The following is a 14354-nucleotide window of genomic DNA, read 5'->3' on the forward strand; positions in this document are numbered from 1 at the left end:
AGGAAGTAATAAGCACGTACAGCCACAGTCTCGGTCAAGATCTTGGTTTTAACTTTTATTTTTTGTTCTGCACGCGTAACAGAGATTCTCTCTTCTGCGGCCAGGATCCTGCAACACGGCGTCGACAGGAACCAAACGCTCACACGATTTCTACACCGACGTCAACCGCAGACAGTTCAGCGCGAAGCTATTTTACCTACTATCAAATGGAGGGTGTAATGAAGGGATAGCGTGCGCGGGGGTCCCGTGCAAGTCCTGGGCCTCCCTGCAAAAGGACGGATCACACCCCGCCCCCGACACCCACACCCACACACACAGGGCTCGGGTTCAACCTTGTTGGCCAGGCTTCCCGGACAGCTTCTGGAAAGTACTCAAGCATCCCCCATCAGGGCTGTCAGACCCTTGTGGGCAAAACGACCCGGGGGCAAGGGCAGTTTGCTTTCCCCCAAATGCACCGGAACACTTCTCTCAGCTCCCTGCTTCTCTTGCTTCTGAAGACAGAGCCGGGAAACCCTGACTTCACCTGCCTGGTAGAGCCTGGGGCAAAGCCAGGGGAAGGCTCGGGCTCAGTCCTCAGCAGACCCGTGGGAGGCAGGGCCACCACTGTGGCATCCAGTCAAGGGACCTCAAAAAAGTCTCCCAGCCAGAAAACATTCTGCATATTTTATATCATAAAATAGGTCTCTTTTATATACGTAAAAATACGTGTTTTTATGTAGTAAAGCACACATTTCTGTATTCTTTTTCTCTATATTACATTTCTTTACTTTTGAGAGGCAGAGAAAGACAGAGTGTGAGCGGGGGAGGGGCAGAGAGAGAGGGGGACACGGAATCCGAAGCAGGCTCCAGGCTCCGAGCTGTCGGCACAGAGCCCGACGCGGGGCTCGAACTCACGAACCGCGAGATCGTGACCTGAGCCGAGGTCAGACGCGCCACCGACTGAGCCCCCCAGGCGCCCCCACACTTCTGTGTTCTTAACCACAGGCACTCAAACAAATCCACGGCCGGATAGGTCACTTTTACCGCCTCCCCCAAGCCCAGGGATGGAAACATCATCTCCTGGAGACCTCAGGACCAACAGAGACTCTCCCACATGCGGATGTGACCTGCATGCCAGGAATCGATGACTCCCCACTGGTGACAGTAAAAGCTGGGAGCTGCTCCAGACAGACCCCATCATACGTCAGCAGTTCAGAAGACATCACCGCACGCGGCCAGCAGTCACAGGGGCACGTGAGGAACCCCACAGATCCGTTCATTCGCCATCTGTTTCACTGCGTATCGAGCATCTACTCCGGGCCAAGAGCCTGCAAAAGCTGTATCGGTCCTCACCGGGGTCGGCAAGGCTGCCCCGCCCCCAGCACCACCGAAGTGCACACGAGGGACAGAAGACTTGGGACACCTTCTCCCAACGTACAAGGCGAGGTGGTGAACCCGCACGACCGACCGTTCGAGGTTACTGCCGCGTCCGTCCAGCCTGGGGGAGCCCGACCCCGTGTGCCACGGAGCTCTGGCAGGTGTGGCTGGTGGACAGGGGAACTTTGAGAGCCGGCTCCTAGAGGCCAGAAGCAGACGTTATCCGGCATCCAGATCCCATAATTAAAGCTCTTTTCTGCAAGTAGAGCTATTTCCCAAACCCCCTGACACAACGCTCGCTGACGTTAGTTACAATCCACCGGAAGGCGAAGAAAGAAACTCAGACTCGACGTTTCCCGAGGCTTCTCCCAAGATACTGCTGCAGGCACCGACTCTCAGCCAAGTGACCCACCGGAGAACAAACACGTGTTAGAATTTGCTGGAACACCAGGAAGATCCCCCCACCCCCGATACCTCCACAGGTGGCACAGGAAGCACCCAACTCTTTTCGTCAAGCTGGCACCTCACCTGGAACCAGAGCGAACGCAAGCCACACTGGGGGGTGATGACAGGTGGGAGAGCGGCCCCCAAACGCTCCAGGCCTGAAGCAGGGGACTTCTCCTGGGGCAGGGGGTCCCCCGCCCCATTTTACAAATCCCCAGGGATTTCTGTCTTTCTGATACTCTAAGCCCGGGGGCGACCTCCCGGGACAACTGGGGCAGAAGCAGGGGAAGCAGTCGGTGCGACTTTGACCTTGACAGAGCGACGGGAGCCAGGAGGCCAAGGCACAGTCCCTGCCCCAAACAGCGGAAACCTCCTTGCCGCATTCCAAATGATACCGAGCCGGCGCCTTTCATACTCAGCAACCGTCTTACCAACCTACGAAGTAGGTGCTACTCTTCCCTGCATCTTGCGAGGATGCCCGTCGAGGCTCAGGACCGACTGTGCGCTCGCCCCGATGGTTTTCAGAATCTTTATCTTGACTGCGTCCTGTCCAGTTGGGACTCAGCTTCCAGTCCGCCCACCCGCCCTTCCCACGCTCACTCCCCTCCCTCATACACATACGGGGTTTCTACAGGCTCGGGAGATACACTGGGCAAAACGGGCAGGGTCCCCAACCCTTCAGTGGCGACCAGAAACGACGCAGGGGACAACCGATTACACACCACCCAACCCAACACGACGGGTGTGACAGGGGAGGCCCCCCAGGGTGCTCGGAGCCCACACAGGGCGTCTGGGATCCTGGGGGAGCCTTCCTGAGAGGGGCTTCGAGAGTGCCCCCCCCCCCCGCCCCCCGTTTTCGTTTCTGGAAATAAACTCCCTTTCTGTCTGCTCCCTAGACTGGCAGCTCCCGGAGGGCAGGGTTTTGTCTGTGCTGTCCTGACATCTGCAGCGCCTGGGACGGCACGGTGTGACCGAGGCCCCCAAAGGGGGCTGCGTGTGCCCCACCTGCCCCCGTCAGGCCTGCATTCTCATAACCTACCCAGCAGGCTGGAATTCAGGGGAGGGTTAACAGAGAGGGTCCCTCCAGGAACAGCCCTGGGCCCCTCAGCGATCTCCTGTCTCCTGCCCCAACATCGGACGGGCTGTACTGGGGACGCAGAGACGCCAGCCCCTCGGGCAGCCTGATAAGGGACACACCTGGATGGTGGACACCTGGCCGACGGACGACAGCCCATGTGCCGCCAGAGTGGGAGAACAGACTCGACGGGGCACCCGAGATTGGTTAGCGTTCCTGCCTCGTGAACGGTCCCACGTGGGCTTGCGGTCCTGCGAAAACATCTAAGCCACCGCTGCCGTGTCGACCCTTGCAAAGACGACGCTGGGGCTCAGGGAGTCGGCGTGGTGTCGAGGGGGGTGGGGGGGTGAAATCAGGATCAAGGCGCTCAGGTCTGAATCACCACAGCATCAGTTCCTGGCTCTGGGACCTGTGGCAAGTGCCTTACCCTCTCTGAACCCATTTTCGAAGCTGCGAAAGTGGGGACAGCAATGGCTCTGTCATGGAGCGGCTTCTAAGACGGAGAAACACGCGTCACTAGCACCCGGCACATGAGAAGTGCCCCACATACAACTAAGAGACGGAGTGCAAGCAAAAAGCCAATAGTCACCCTGGAAACAGAAGGCACGGCCGTTCTGTGGCTCTCTCGCAAAGCCTGGGGACGCCCGAACCCTTCCCGGGCCCGTCCGGGGGCCACTGAAGGCCCCGCTCTCGATAGCAAGTCCTTCTGGGACTCTTCTCCACTTGGTGACAGACGTTTCCACCAGCACCTGACAAGGCCCTGACGAGACCCAGAGACGTCTGCCGTGTCACCCGAAGGGAAAGGGAGACTGACTGTCACGACTTCACGGAGGGGCGCCGCTCACCTGGGAGGGGGCAGGCACAGGTCACGTGTACTTGCTGGGAGAAGTCAAGCAGAAGACATGTCCCCACCCCACCCCACCCCACCTGCCGTGCGGGGAGGGGGGGGGGGAAAAGATCAGGCTCCTATCTTGATGGCTCACGGCCTGTCTACCCTCACTTGTTAAAAACTGCAGTTAATTTTCAAAAAGGAAAAGAGGAGCCCCAAGCCATCCCTAGTTTCCGGGGTCGTCTTCTGCACTGGACCTGGTGGGGCATCTGGATGTCACGGTGTTGTTGACCTCACGGCCCCACGCAGCCCCTCCCCCTTCCGAAGCTGCCAGTAGATCTCAGGAACCCACGGGGGTCCCTAGGAGACGGTGGGGGGCTTCCTTCTGGGGGCGCAGGTCTGCTGGGGGTTTCCCAGCCAGCTCTGCAGTGGGCCTGGCAGGGACAAGCAAAGTGAAACATTCAAGCACCTCCACCTTCAGGGTCACGGCCCACCCCCGCCCTGCGCCCGTTGACTCCAACATCCCAGCGAGTGCCAGCACCCCAGCCCCCAGGAGGGAGAAGGCCTCCTCATCAGGCAGTGACCGCCAGGGGACAGGGCAGAGTGGGTGGCTGAAGACTGACCCCCCTCAGTTACCGCCAACCCGCATGAACAGCGAGCCGTGCAGGCACCGGACCCCACTCCCCGACGGTAACCTCGCAGGCGTCACAACGCCCCAGCACGCGGGACCCGTTGTTCTTCCCGCGTTCCAGACGGGCCAAAGGACGGCCAGTCGGTTCTGGAGCAGCGCTGAGTGAGGCCCGTCCCTCTGGCCCCCGTCGCACCCTCAGCCCCACTGCACCCCGCGGGGAGAGCGGGCCTGTGAGCAGGTTCGGTGGGGCCCTCGAGGTGAGAGAAAAAAAGAACCGCCAGGCGTTTTACATCAAATTCCAGCGTCTGTTTCCCCGAAACGGAAAGGCGGGCTGCCCCCTGGGCGGGACTCACACCCCCAGGGCTCTGCAGCCCCCTCCCCGCCGGACAAACCTGGTTTCCCAGGCGCTTCACCAGCCTCGGGAAGCCATGCTCACTGCTGCCAGGCACCGAGAGGAGCGGGCATGCCGGCCCACGGGGCCCCCACACGTGCCCCTAAGCGTGCCCCGGCACGCGCACGCACACACACAGGTGCATGCACGTGTGCACACGACACCTTTCAGAAGGCACAAAACGGGCCCTCGGCTTCGACGGCCTCCTCGGCGCGTCCACGGCCGGCAGGAGGAGAGCCTCCCGAGTTCCCCGTGAAAGACTTCCTTGTCTCTGCACAGGATCCCAGACTCCGAGTTGCCTGCGAGCTCAGTCTCCGGATGACAAAGTCCGATGAGGAGCAAGGCCTCGCGCACCCTCTGCTGCGGACCCCACCGCGAGGCACCTCCTCTAGGAGGCTTTCTTCCACTTGAACAACTCACCAGACCGGAACCAGACGCGGCCTGGCCCTGGGCCGGGACACGGAGACGGCAGGTGTCCGGGCTGAGCACCCCCTGAGGTCCTAAAAAAGCTGCCGCCGCCCCATCCTCCCCAACAGCCTCCTCTCCTGGGCAGCTGCACACACCCATCCACTCCCCTTCCCTCTCCAAGGCAGAGAGCATGAATTTGCACAACTCAGAGGGCACGCTACGCAGGCGAGCACACCTGCCCTCGTTTTCCTTACGTGCCCAGAAGGGGAAACCATTCCCAATCCGGAGAGAGGCCGCGGCTGGGCCTGTGTGTGCACGCGTGTGTGCACGCATGTGTGCACGCGTGTGTGCACGCACAAGGCTGTGGGTGCACCGGATATGCATGGACACGTGCGTGCGGGTCTGCGTGCATGCATCCCGGACCAATGACGTACTCTGTGCCTTCACGGACACGAAGCCCAGCCCTGACCTGGGGTCACACTGGCCGGCACGGCTGGCTTGCCCCAGAGCTCCGGGGAGCCGCGGCCAACCGTCTGCCCTGACATCCAGTCTCAACTCAACCCCTGTGCACCTCAGCCTAAACCCGGGACCGTCAGAAAACACGTGGGGTAAAAGTCCCTGCTGAGGCGGCCCGCGGGGTAGCTGGCACGAAGTCGGCCACAGGCGGAACCGAGTCCGGAAACCCAAGCTGGCACGATGCCAGAGTCTCTCCTCCTAAAGAACGCAAATCCGAGACGAAAACCGGGAACTCCAGCAGAGCCCCCATCCCAAGTGCGAGGCACACAACAGGCGCTCAGTAAAGGCCAAGGGAATGACTGGCGGGCGCCAACTCCGAGCAAGACCATCGGCCTCCCCAGGGGCCGCTCGCCGAACGAGACCGAGGTTCCGTTTCTGGCAACTCACGTCTACCCTCCCGCCCCACCCCCCCCCCCCCCAAGCCCCTCGGAGAAACTAATAATTGATTAAAATGGCAGGTGCTCAGCTAGGGCAATGTGCCCCCCTGCCCCACCGCCCCAGGGGACATCTGGTGAAGCCTGGAGACTTGTTGGGGTGTTACAACTTGACGGCGGGGGGGGGGCGGGGGGGCGGAATCCTACTCCAATGGGCATCTAGTGGGCAGAGGCCAAGGGTGCTGCTCACAACGCACCCTCCCCCTCCGCCACACCAAGGCAGTCCTAGTGCCCGGAGTGAGATACCCTGGATCTGAGACATCACTACACCAGGTGGCCGGCGACTTCTTTCTCCAAGTCTCCAGTCTGGGGGATATCTGTTGGGAACTGGCTGGAGAAGAGGAACCAGAGGCTCAGTGACGTTGGTGGTGTGAGGGAACAAAGCTGCCACCATAGTGACTGGCAGGGGTCCAGGGTGGGTCCGGGGCAGGGCCCTCCAGACACGCTGTCCTGGCACCAACAGCTGCATGGCACAAGTCAGTCTGTGCATCCGTCTGCCCCCCAAAAGCCGCAGCAGAAGCTGGAAGAGAAAGGCAGGGGCTAATTTCTACGAGACACAGACCTGTAAAGAGGCCAACAAGAATGTCAAGAAACACCCGTGCAGCGAGGAATCCTTTCCTGAAAAGTCGCCCAGCCAACTCCCTACGGTCGGCTCTGGGGGCTGTCACCTGAGCTGGCTGTTTTTAACCCCAAGACCCCTGGCTTTTTTTTTTTTTTTTTTTTTTTTTTAAAGAATAGCGTATTCTTCTGTGGGGTGTCTTGGGAAGAGTGCATTCCCATCAGAAAGCATCCCTCACCTCCTGATTCTCAGGGTGGATGGGGGACCCCAGAGTATGGTGGCAGTATCTTATGAAAGTCGAGACCATCCCAGAGACCTGGCTTCCCCAGACACAGCCCGGTTCCCACCCTCCCAGGTGCAACGGGGATGCTGCTGATTTCTTCCAGCCCCCAAGTTCAAGGTAGACCCACCGTGGGGCCCAAGTTCCAAGTTCCAAAGACGGTGTGTGTGTGCTTCCGGGGTCTGGGTCTGGCGTGGCTTGGGGACCCGGGGCAAAGCTTTTTCACGGCCACCTTCCCTCATCTATAAAGCCTGAGCTGGCCAACGCTCCACCCAGCTCTGAAATCTAGGGCAACAGACCCCCACAGCAGCGACCCAGCACTATCAGAGGGGAGGGGAGCCAGTGCTGACCCTGAAGCCTCCAGCCAGGCTTTGGAAGGCAGAGGCCCCATCTTAAAACATGGTGGAATTCCAAATTTCAACCATCAGGATCTCATTTTTCAGATGAGGAAACTCGAGTGGCTTGAGGAAGCTACCAAGAACAATTTCCTCTCCTCTACAAAGTCGTCACCGGACGCCCCTGTGCAGCCCAGCTCCAAATGCATCTTTAACGTCCTACTTGCAAACCATCTTGAACTCCTGTCCTGTGAAATGTGGCCTTCCTTCCACCTTTGAATTTTTCCTCCCCATCTTCTTGTATGAAGAACCTCCAGGCCTTGAGAGCTTCCTCCCGAGACCCTTTGGGTGGGTGGGGGGGGGGGGGGGAGATCTGATTAGCACTTCCAACAAACTGTTATACTATACGTGCATTTTAAAGATCACTTCCTTTCCTGCCCTGGGCTTTCTTCCAGTAAGTAGGGGGCCGTGTGGAGAACACGGTGACTCATGTCCCATCCTGGGGCCAGCTGGAGCAGGCCAGGGTTCCAGGGGCTCCCCTCGAGGGTCCCGTTCAGAAGCCCCACCGTGGGAAGCGCACAGGTCGAAGGCGATGGGATTGAACAACACCTCGGTGTCAGCCAGAATATCATCAGGGCTGAACAGCCCAAGAAGGGGCAGGAGTAAGAATGGATGTTTTCAAAAGTCCTCCACACAAAGGACAAGAGCGAAACGCCTGTGCCCAGGCCTCATAATGATAAGTTAGACACAACAGCGCGGACCCCTCCGTGGGGAGTCCACTAAGGCGGCTCTCCAGAAGAGAGGGAGAAATGAGGCACTGAGGGTACTTAAGCAGCAATCCATTCAGCACTGGCGAGGCTCTCTCCAAACATGTGCGAACATATTTTAATAATATCCCCGTGCATTTCATTAGCCTCCTGAGTTCACAAAGGGCCTTTGGGAAACAATCTGGTTTAATGCAACTCAGTTCCGCAAACGCTGGCTCTGGCAGGTTCTCCAGGCACCTCGCTGGCCTGGCGCGTTGGGGCACCTGGGGGGGGGGGGGGTTGGGGCACCTTGCGGGGGGGGGGGGGGGAGGACAAGGCTTTCAATTCCTGGACTGGAGGGAGGGTGGGGGAGTCATGGGTGGAAGGACCCACCACCACAACTGGCCAGCTTGCCCCAGCAGGGCCGGTCACGGGCTATTTTTACCTCTTGTGCCTCACTGTACAGGCTCAGGGGCCACAACTGTGGCAGCCGCCTGCGGAAACTGGCTTATGAGTCACCCGGTGACTGCCCTGCTCTGTGGTGTCTGCCTCTCCAGGTCCCAGCTGGAAGGAGGCTGGCCCTTGCTGAGAAGCGCAGTGTGCTCCCTTCGCCTGGGGTGCTGAGAGGCGAGGGCGGAGACACGGGAAGCCCGGAGGGGCAAGAGGTCCCCCCCAGAGGATGGGCTGGGGGACGGGGCACCGGTTAGAAGGCAGACCCCAGGGAGCGGCAGTCCATTCCCCACCCAACCCGACCCCCACCTGAGTGGGCTACGCACGGGCAATCTGAGGCTTATTTGTCTGAACTTCTGGACGTGTGGGGCGAGCTGGTACCAATCTTCGAACACCCCCTCCCCACCCTCGTCTCCGTCCTCCTTTCAGGGCAAGGCAGTCCCAAACACAGACAGCCCCAAACTTTGACTCATTTGTAACCACGGTCCCAGCCAGGCTGAGCCAAGCTGTCCAGACAGAGGCTATTTATAGGTGCGTCGGGGACACAGACACTCACACAATGAGACACACACTCCAGATCCACCTTCGGCCAGACCCACCAGCGCCGAGCCCTGGATTCAGACACCTGGACACAAACGGTCCCCCGAGCCCCCGGACAGATGCACGCACGCAAAAGACGCACCCAGAGCCGGACGCAGACAGAGACACAGGAAGACTTCATATTCCCGGGACAGACTGCAACGCAGACACACAGACACGGAGACGCGCCAGACACAGACACACAGACACGCACACAGACGCAAGGAGACCCACTCACACAGACCGAGACGTGAGCGCCGCGCACACTCCAGACACACACCCGGGGCCCCAGACACCCCGCAGGCCAGACAGTGTCTCACACGCCCGCCACCCCCCCTTCCCCCGGCCAAAGTTGATCAAGAGCCGGCCTCATTGCTCCATCGAGACTGCCCCTGAGGGAAATAAAATGGAAACTTCGCGGATCCGACCGCCCCAGCCCTCCCGCGCCGGGCGCCCCGCCGCCCTCCGCGCCGCTCGACCCCGGGTCCGAGTCCCAGCGGGCGGGGCGCGGGCAGCGGGGGCCGTGCCAGGCTCGCCGCGCCGCGGGACAAAGCCGGGCCGGCCGCCAGCTGCCGCGAGCCAGGAGGGCGCGCCCGGGGCGCAGGGCGCACGGCCCGAGGGGGCGCGCACGGCCCGGGCCCCCGCCCGCAGCTGCGCGGGGACTCGGGGTCCGAGCCCGACGGGGCCCCAAGGGAGGGGGGCGCGGGGTCACTCACTGATCTCCATGCTCTGGAACAAAGAGCGTTTGCAGTTGCACGTGCAGGAGACATTGGGCTGCCCGGCGGCGAGGGCGGCGGTGCTGTTGACCCCCATCAAGCGGTGCATGGACGGCGCGGCGGCGCGGCGCGGGGCGCAGGGGGCACGGGGGCGGCCGGAGGGGGTTCCGGCCGGCGCCCGGCGCTCGGGCCCCGCATGCAGGAGGCGCGCGGCGGGGAAGGCGCACCCCGGCTCGCCGGGCTCGGGGCGCCGCCAAGTTCCCGGGGCGCCGCGGGACTCAGTGCGCGGGGCCGCGCTCCTCTGGGCCCCCCGGCCGCCCCTCGGCAGCCCCGGGGGCGTCGGCAGTGCCCGCGGGTGGCGTCCGGGAAATGGGCCGGCAGCCGGGGCGCGCGCTGCCGCCTGGGCTGAGCCTCTGCTGCTGGCTTCCCGCAGCCGAGCGCCTCCGCCGCCGCCGCCGCCGCCGCCTCCTCCTCATTCAAGTCCAAGGAGATCGGGTTTCGCTCCGAGACCGCGGTCGGAGGCAGGCAGACGGTCTGACGTCAGCGCTAGACGGGGCTGCCGGTTCCCACCGCGCGGGGGCCGGGGAGGGGGCGCGCGCTGCGCCAATCCCCGCCGAGGTTCCCCCGCACCCCCCTCCCCGGGCCGCGGGGCGGGGTGACAGGGAAGGGGGCGGGCTCTTAAAGGGCCAGAGCCAGGCGGCCCGCGTAGACCCGGGACCGGCGGGGCGGAGGAGGGGCGTAGCGTCCCCGCCCCTACCGGGGTCAGTTTGGAACACCCGCGCGGCACACACTCCGTCCCGGGCTCACCCCAACCCCCCCCCCCGGCCCCGCCCGTTGCGGCTGCGTTCTGGGCCCCCGGGGTTCTTGACCCGGGTTTGGGGGAAGCCTGCCCCCCACCCCCCGCCGCCACAGAGAGGTCCCTGAGACTCCGGGTAGGAGAACTGGAGAAGATGGGGGGAGTCCTCCCGATGGCTCCCTACCTGATTCGCAGGAAACTCCCCGCCTCCAGGTCTGCGGCCTCACGGGGCCTCTAGCCCCCTGCGCCCCCTGCGCACTTTAACCCGACCCCAAGGAGGTCGACTGGGTAAGACTGGAATTCGCTTAGACACGCCCCGGACAGCCCGGAGAAACGCCCGGGAGCCCTTGTCATGTAAATACGTGTCGGGGACTTGTGTAATGTCCCAGCCCGCAGGGCCCGGGGCGAATCCACTCCCATTGTCTGCTGCCCGAGGGGCCGCTGGCTGGGGGGGGGGCGCCTCCGGAGTTCAAAGGTGGGCGAGGAAGTGCGGGGGTGTACTTTTATTTCATTAAGTTTTAATTACACGAGGGCTGCAAGAACACATTCTCCTGGTTAAAAAGATATTAAAATATTACGTCAGAGGCCCTCTCCCTGGCACGTCTCCAAACTCTCCACAATTTGGTGTGCCCTCTCCTAGACCGCTGCCTAAGTCTCTGGTTTACGTGCGCTTATGGAGCGCCTACCTTGTGCCAGAAACTTACCAAATATTAACTCAACCTGATACCTATTCCCCCGGGCAGAAATGTTTATCCCCATTTTCCAGACGTGGGAACTGGCCTGGCCTGGGGAGTTGGTTGCTTAGGGCTATACGAAGGAGGACACAAGTCTCTCACACAAGCCAGGTCCCTGGGGTAGCTGGACCCCACACCCCCATATTTTTCTCCTTCTTTACATTTCTACGTATCCCTTCAATTGCTGGAGTTTAGGCATGAGCAGAGGCTCCTTTTGTATTGGGCGAGGGTAGGAGAGGTGTTTAAAAATTATTATTTCCTTTTAATAGATGGTAACCCGCCCAGAGACTTGCAGAACTTTGAGAAAGCCAGCCCGGGGAGTGGGTGACATCTCTCCGGGCAGCTGGTCACAGTGATGTCTCTTGTTCTCTTAAGAGGGCAGGCAGAAAACTTTGTGGAAGACCCCAGCTCAGGGGTGATTGGGGGTTTCGGGGTTTATGGAGGAGTCCAAGGGTGTCCAGCACAGAAGGAGTTTCAAAGGCACTGACCATCATTTGGGAAGAGAAGCTGACTCTCGGAGCTGTGCCCAACCCTGGGGACAGGGAGGTAGACAGTGCTCAGGGCCTGTATGGCGGGCGCCCCGGCAATGGGCTGGACAGTCTCAGCCCCGACCTTGAGGCAGGATGGACTTCGCCAGCAGATCTGGGGTCGGGGGACGTCTTCCTCCAATTCATCTTCTTTGTTTTCATTGGACTTTTTTTTTTTTTAACCATTAGCACAGAGCCTGACGTGGGGCTTGAACCCACGAACCGTGAGATCATGACCTGAGCCGAAGTCGGGTGCTCAACCAACTGAGGCACCCAGGTGCCCCATTGTTATAATTTGGCTTCTGCAGCTTGGAGGAAAAGCTGGAGGGTCCTGATCATTGCTTGGGGGACCCTAAAAATGGAGGCTGGGCTTGGGGATAACCATGGGTCCCACTCATCTCCTGGGCCAAAAAAGACCACTGTCATAGCCTCCCCTTTCAGCTATTCCTTGTTTCACTGTATCCACAAACTCTCAGGAGCTCCAGCCCCAGGTGCTGGGGATTCAGGACACCAGGAACCACCCTGTCCTCTAAGTCTCTTGCAGAGGCTCTGGGCTGTCTGGCAGTGAGAAATCAGGGCGCTCTGATTGTCTTGGAAATGAAGCAGTATTTACACAATTGAGGCTGAACCACCAGCAGGCAAAAAATAACCAGTGAATTCAATTAATTAAAAACAACGGCAACAACTTACCCACAAGGTTGACCTCTGGTTGATCTTCCTGGGACAACGGCCGTGGCCACATTTATTGAGCGCCTACAGTGTGACATGGCTGTTCTAATGGTGGCACCTGGGAGGGACTGTTTAGTGGTCTGTGCCCTGGTTCCAAAAGTGGGGCGTCAGGCATGGTGGTCACAACCGCCATCTCCAAAGATGAGTGGGACACGTGACCTTGGCAAGTACCTTCACCACTACTGCCTCAGTTTCCTCCTCTGCAAAATGGCATCGTGAATGATGTCGTTGTCCGGGATGATAGGGTTAGGGTTAAGGTCCAGGGTCAGGGTCAGGGTCAGGGTTAGGGTTAGGGTCTTCCTGTTTACAGAGGAGAGGATTGTCAATTGGGAAGGCTTCACCCCATGACGGGGTCCTCGGCTAAGGTGGGTATTAGGAAAGGACAGAATTCCTTTGGAAGAAGCATAAACTTGAGAAGCCACACGCATGGGAAGCTTTGTGTGTGCCTGGGGCTGCCAGATAAATGTGAATTTCGGATAAACCACAAATAACGTTTAGTATAAGTATATCCTGTTCAATATTTGGGATATACTTATACTAAAAATTCGTGTGTTGCTTATCTGAAATTCAAATTTGACTGGACGTCCTGTGTTTTTATTTGCTAAATCTGGTTGCCCTGTGCGTGCCCAGCACTGTGGCCCTGGGAATTCGGTGAGGAGGAGGACAGTGCCCACTGCCAGACCAGGCACAGGAATCAAAGCTCACTGATTCTGTCCAGGGTCACGCTGCAGGGCCAAGGTGTGAATGGTGCAGTGTGGGAGCACTCACCCTACGGGGTGTGTGGGTGCTGGAGGGTGGACCAAATCTGCTGGACAAGAGTCTGTGGGAGGGAGGCCATAAATCAGGGGGAAAAATTTCATTCATTCATTCAGCAAATATTGCGTTCCAATTCAGTGCCAGGCTCTTTGCTGGGTACCAGGCACAGGGCAAGAAACAAAACAAAATCCCCACCCTCGGGGCACTTGTGTGGCTCAGTAGTTAAGCGTCTGATTCTTGGTTTTCCTCTCAGATCGTGATCTCTGGGTTTGTGACATTGGGCCCTGCATCAGGCTCTGTGCTGACAGGGCAGAGCCCGCTTGGGATTCTCTCTCTCTCTCCCCCTCTCCGCCTGTCTCTCCACACACCCCCCATCCCCCTACCCCTGCCTCTCAAAATAAATAAACTTCAAAAAAAAAGTCTCCACCCTCATGCGACATGGGGGGGTCACATGGGATAGGACTGGAGAGGCTACAGACTCACACACAAATTCATAGTTAAACTAGGTCCCTTCAGATACGGTGATGATGAGTTAGAGGCCAGGTTGGTGGTCAGGGAAGCCCACCCTGAGGAGGTGGCATTTCATTCAATTCACAGTTACTGGGAATCTTCCTAGAGCCAGGTACAAACAAACCCTTTCCCTCCTGGGGCTCCTTTTCTTGCAGGCGAAACAGACGACAAATGGAGAAACACAGAAGTCTGGGTGTTGGTTTCAGAGAGGCACTGACTGCAAAGCTGGAAAGAATACAAAGGGCCTTGGTCTGGATGCAGCTGGAGCCCAAGAATTGGCCTCTCTGGGCAGGTGGGACAGCGAGACGGGAGTCCCAGGCCAGGAGCAGCCAGTGCCCAGCCCGGTTAAGGGGCGTAGGATTGTGAAATGGGTGTATGTCCTCGGGTGACCGGCAGGACGGGCCTTTCAGGGCCTCCAGACAGGACAGTGCTGCGGTCCGCCCTGAGTGTGGCTTTGGAACCACCAGAGGGGCTCTTTAGAGAGAAAAGGTCCTGTCCACGCCAGTAAGGAGGCCCTCCTGCTAGAGGCACATCCCTGCTGGCTGGGCTTGGG

At 59.8% G+C, this 14354-nt stretch overlaps 1 protein-coding gene across 2 annotated transcripts in view; it reads right to left on the reverse strand.

Annotated features, from left to right (window-relative positions):
• PMEPA1 (prostate transmembrane protein, androgen induced 1) overlaps positions 1 to 10370 on the reverse strand; it is a 55751-nt gene extending 45381 nt beyond the window's left edge. Inside the window, exon 1 of one of the 2 annotated variants that reach the window (XM_078443915.2) lies at positions 9750 to 10370. In XM_078443915.2, coding sequence (XP_078300041.1) covers positions 9750 to 9858 — 109 coding nt within the window. In that variant the 5' untranslated portion in view covers positions 9859 to 10370. The remainder of the gene's footprint in view (positions 1 to 9749) is intronic. The other variant, XM_078443914.2, reaches the window with a different exon arrangement.
• Positions 10371 to 14354: the final 3984 nt, after the last annotated feature.

The sequence above is a fragment of the Panthera onca genome, chromosome A3 (genome assembly GCF_046562875.1).
Source record: "Panthera onca isolate mPanOnc1 chromosome A3, mPanOnc1 haplotype 2, whole genome shotgun sequence".
In the NCBI taxonomy this organism is placed as follows: domain Eukaryota; kingdom Metazoa; phylum Chordata; class Mammalia; order Carnivora; family Felidae; genus Panthera; species Panthera onca.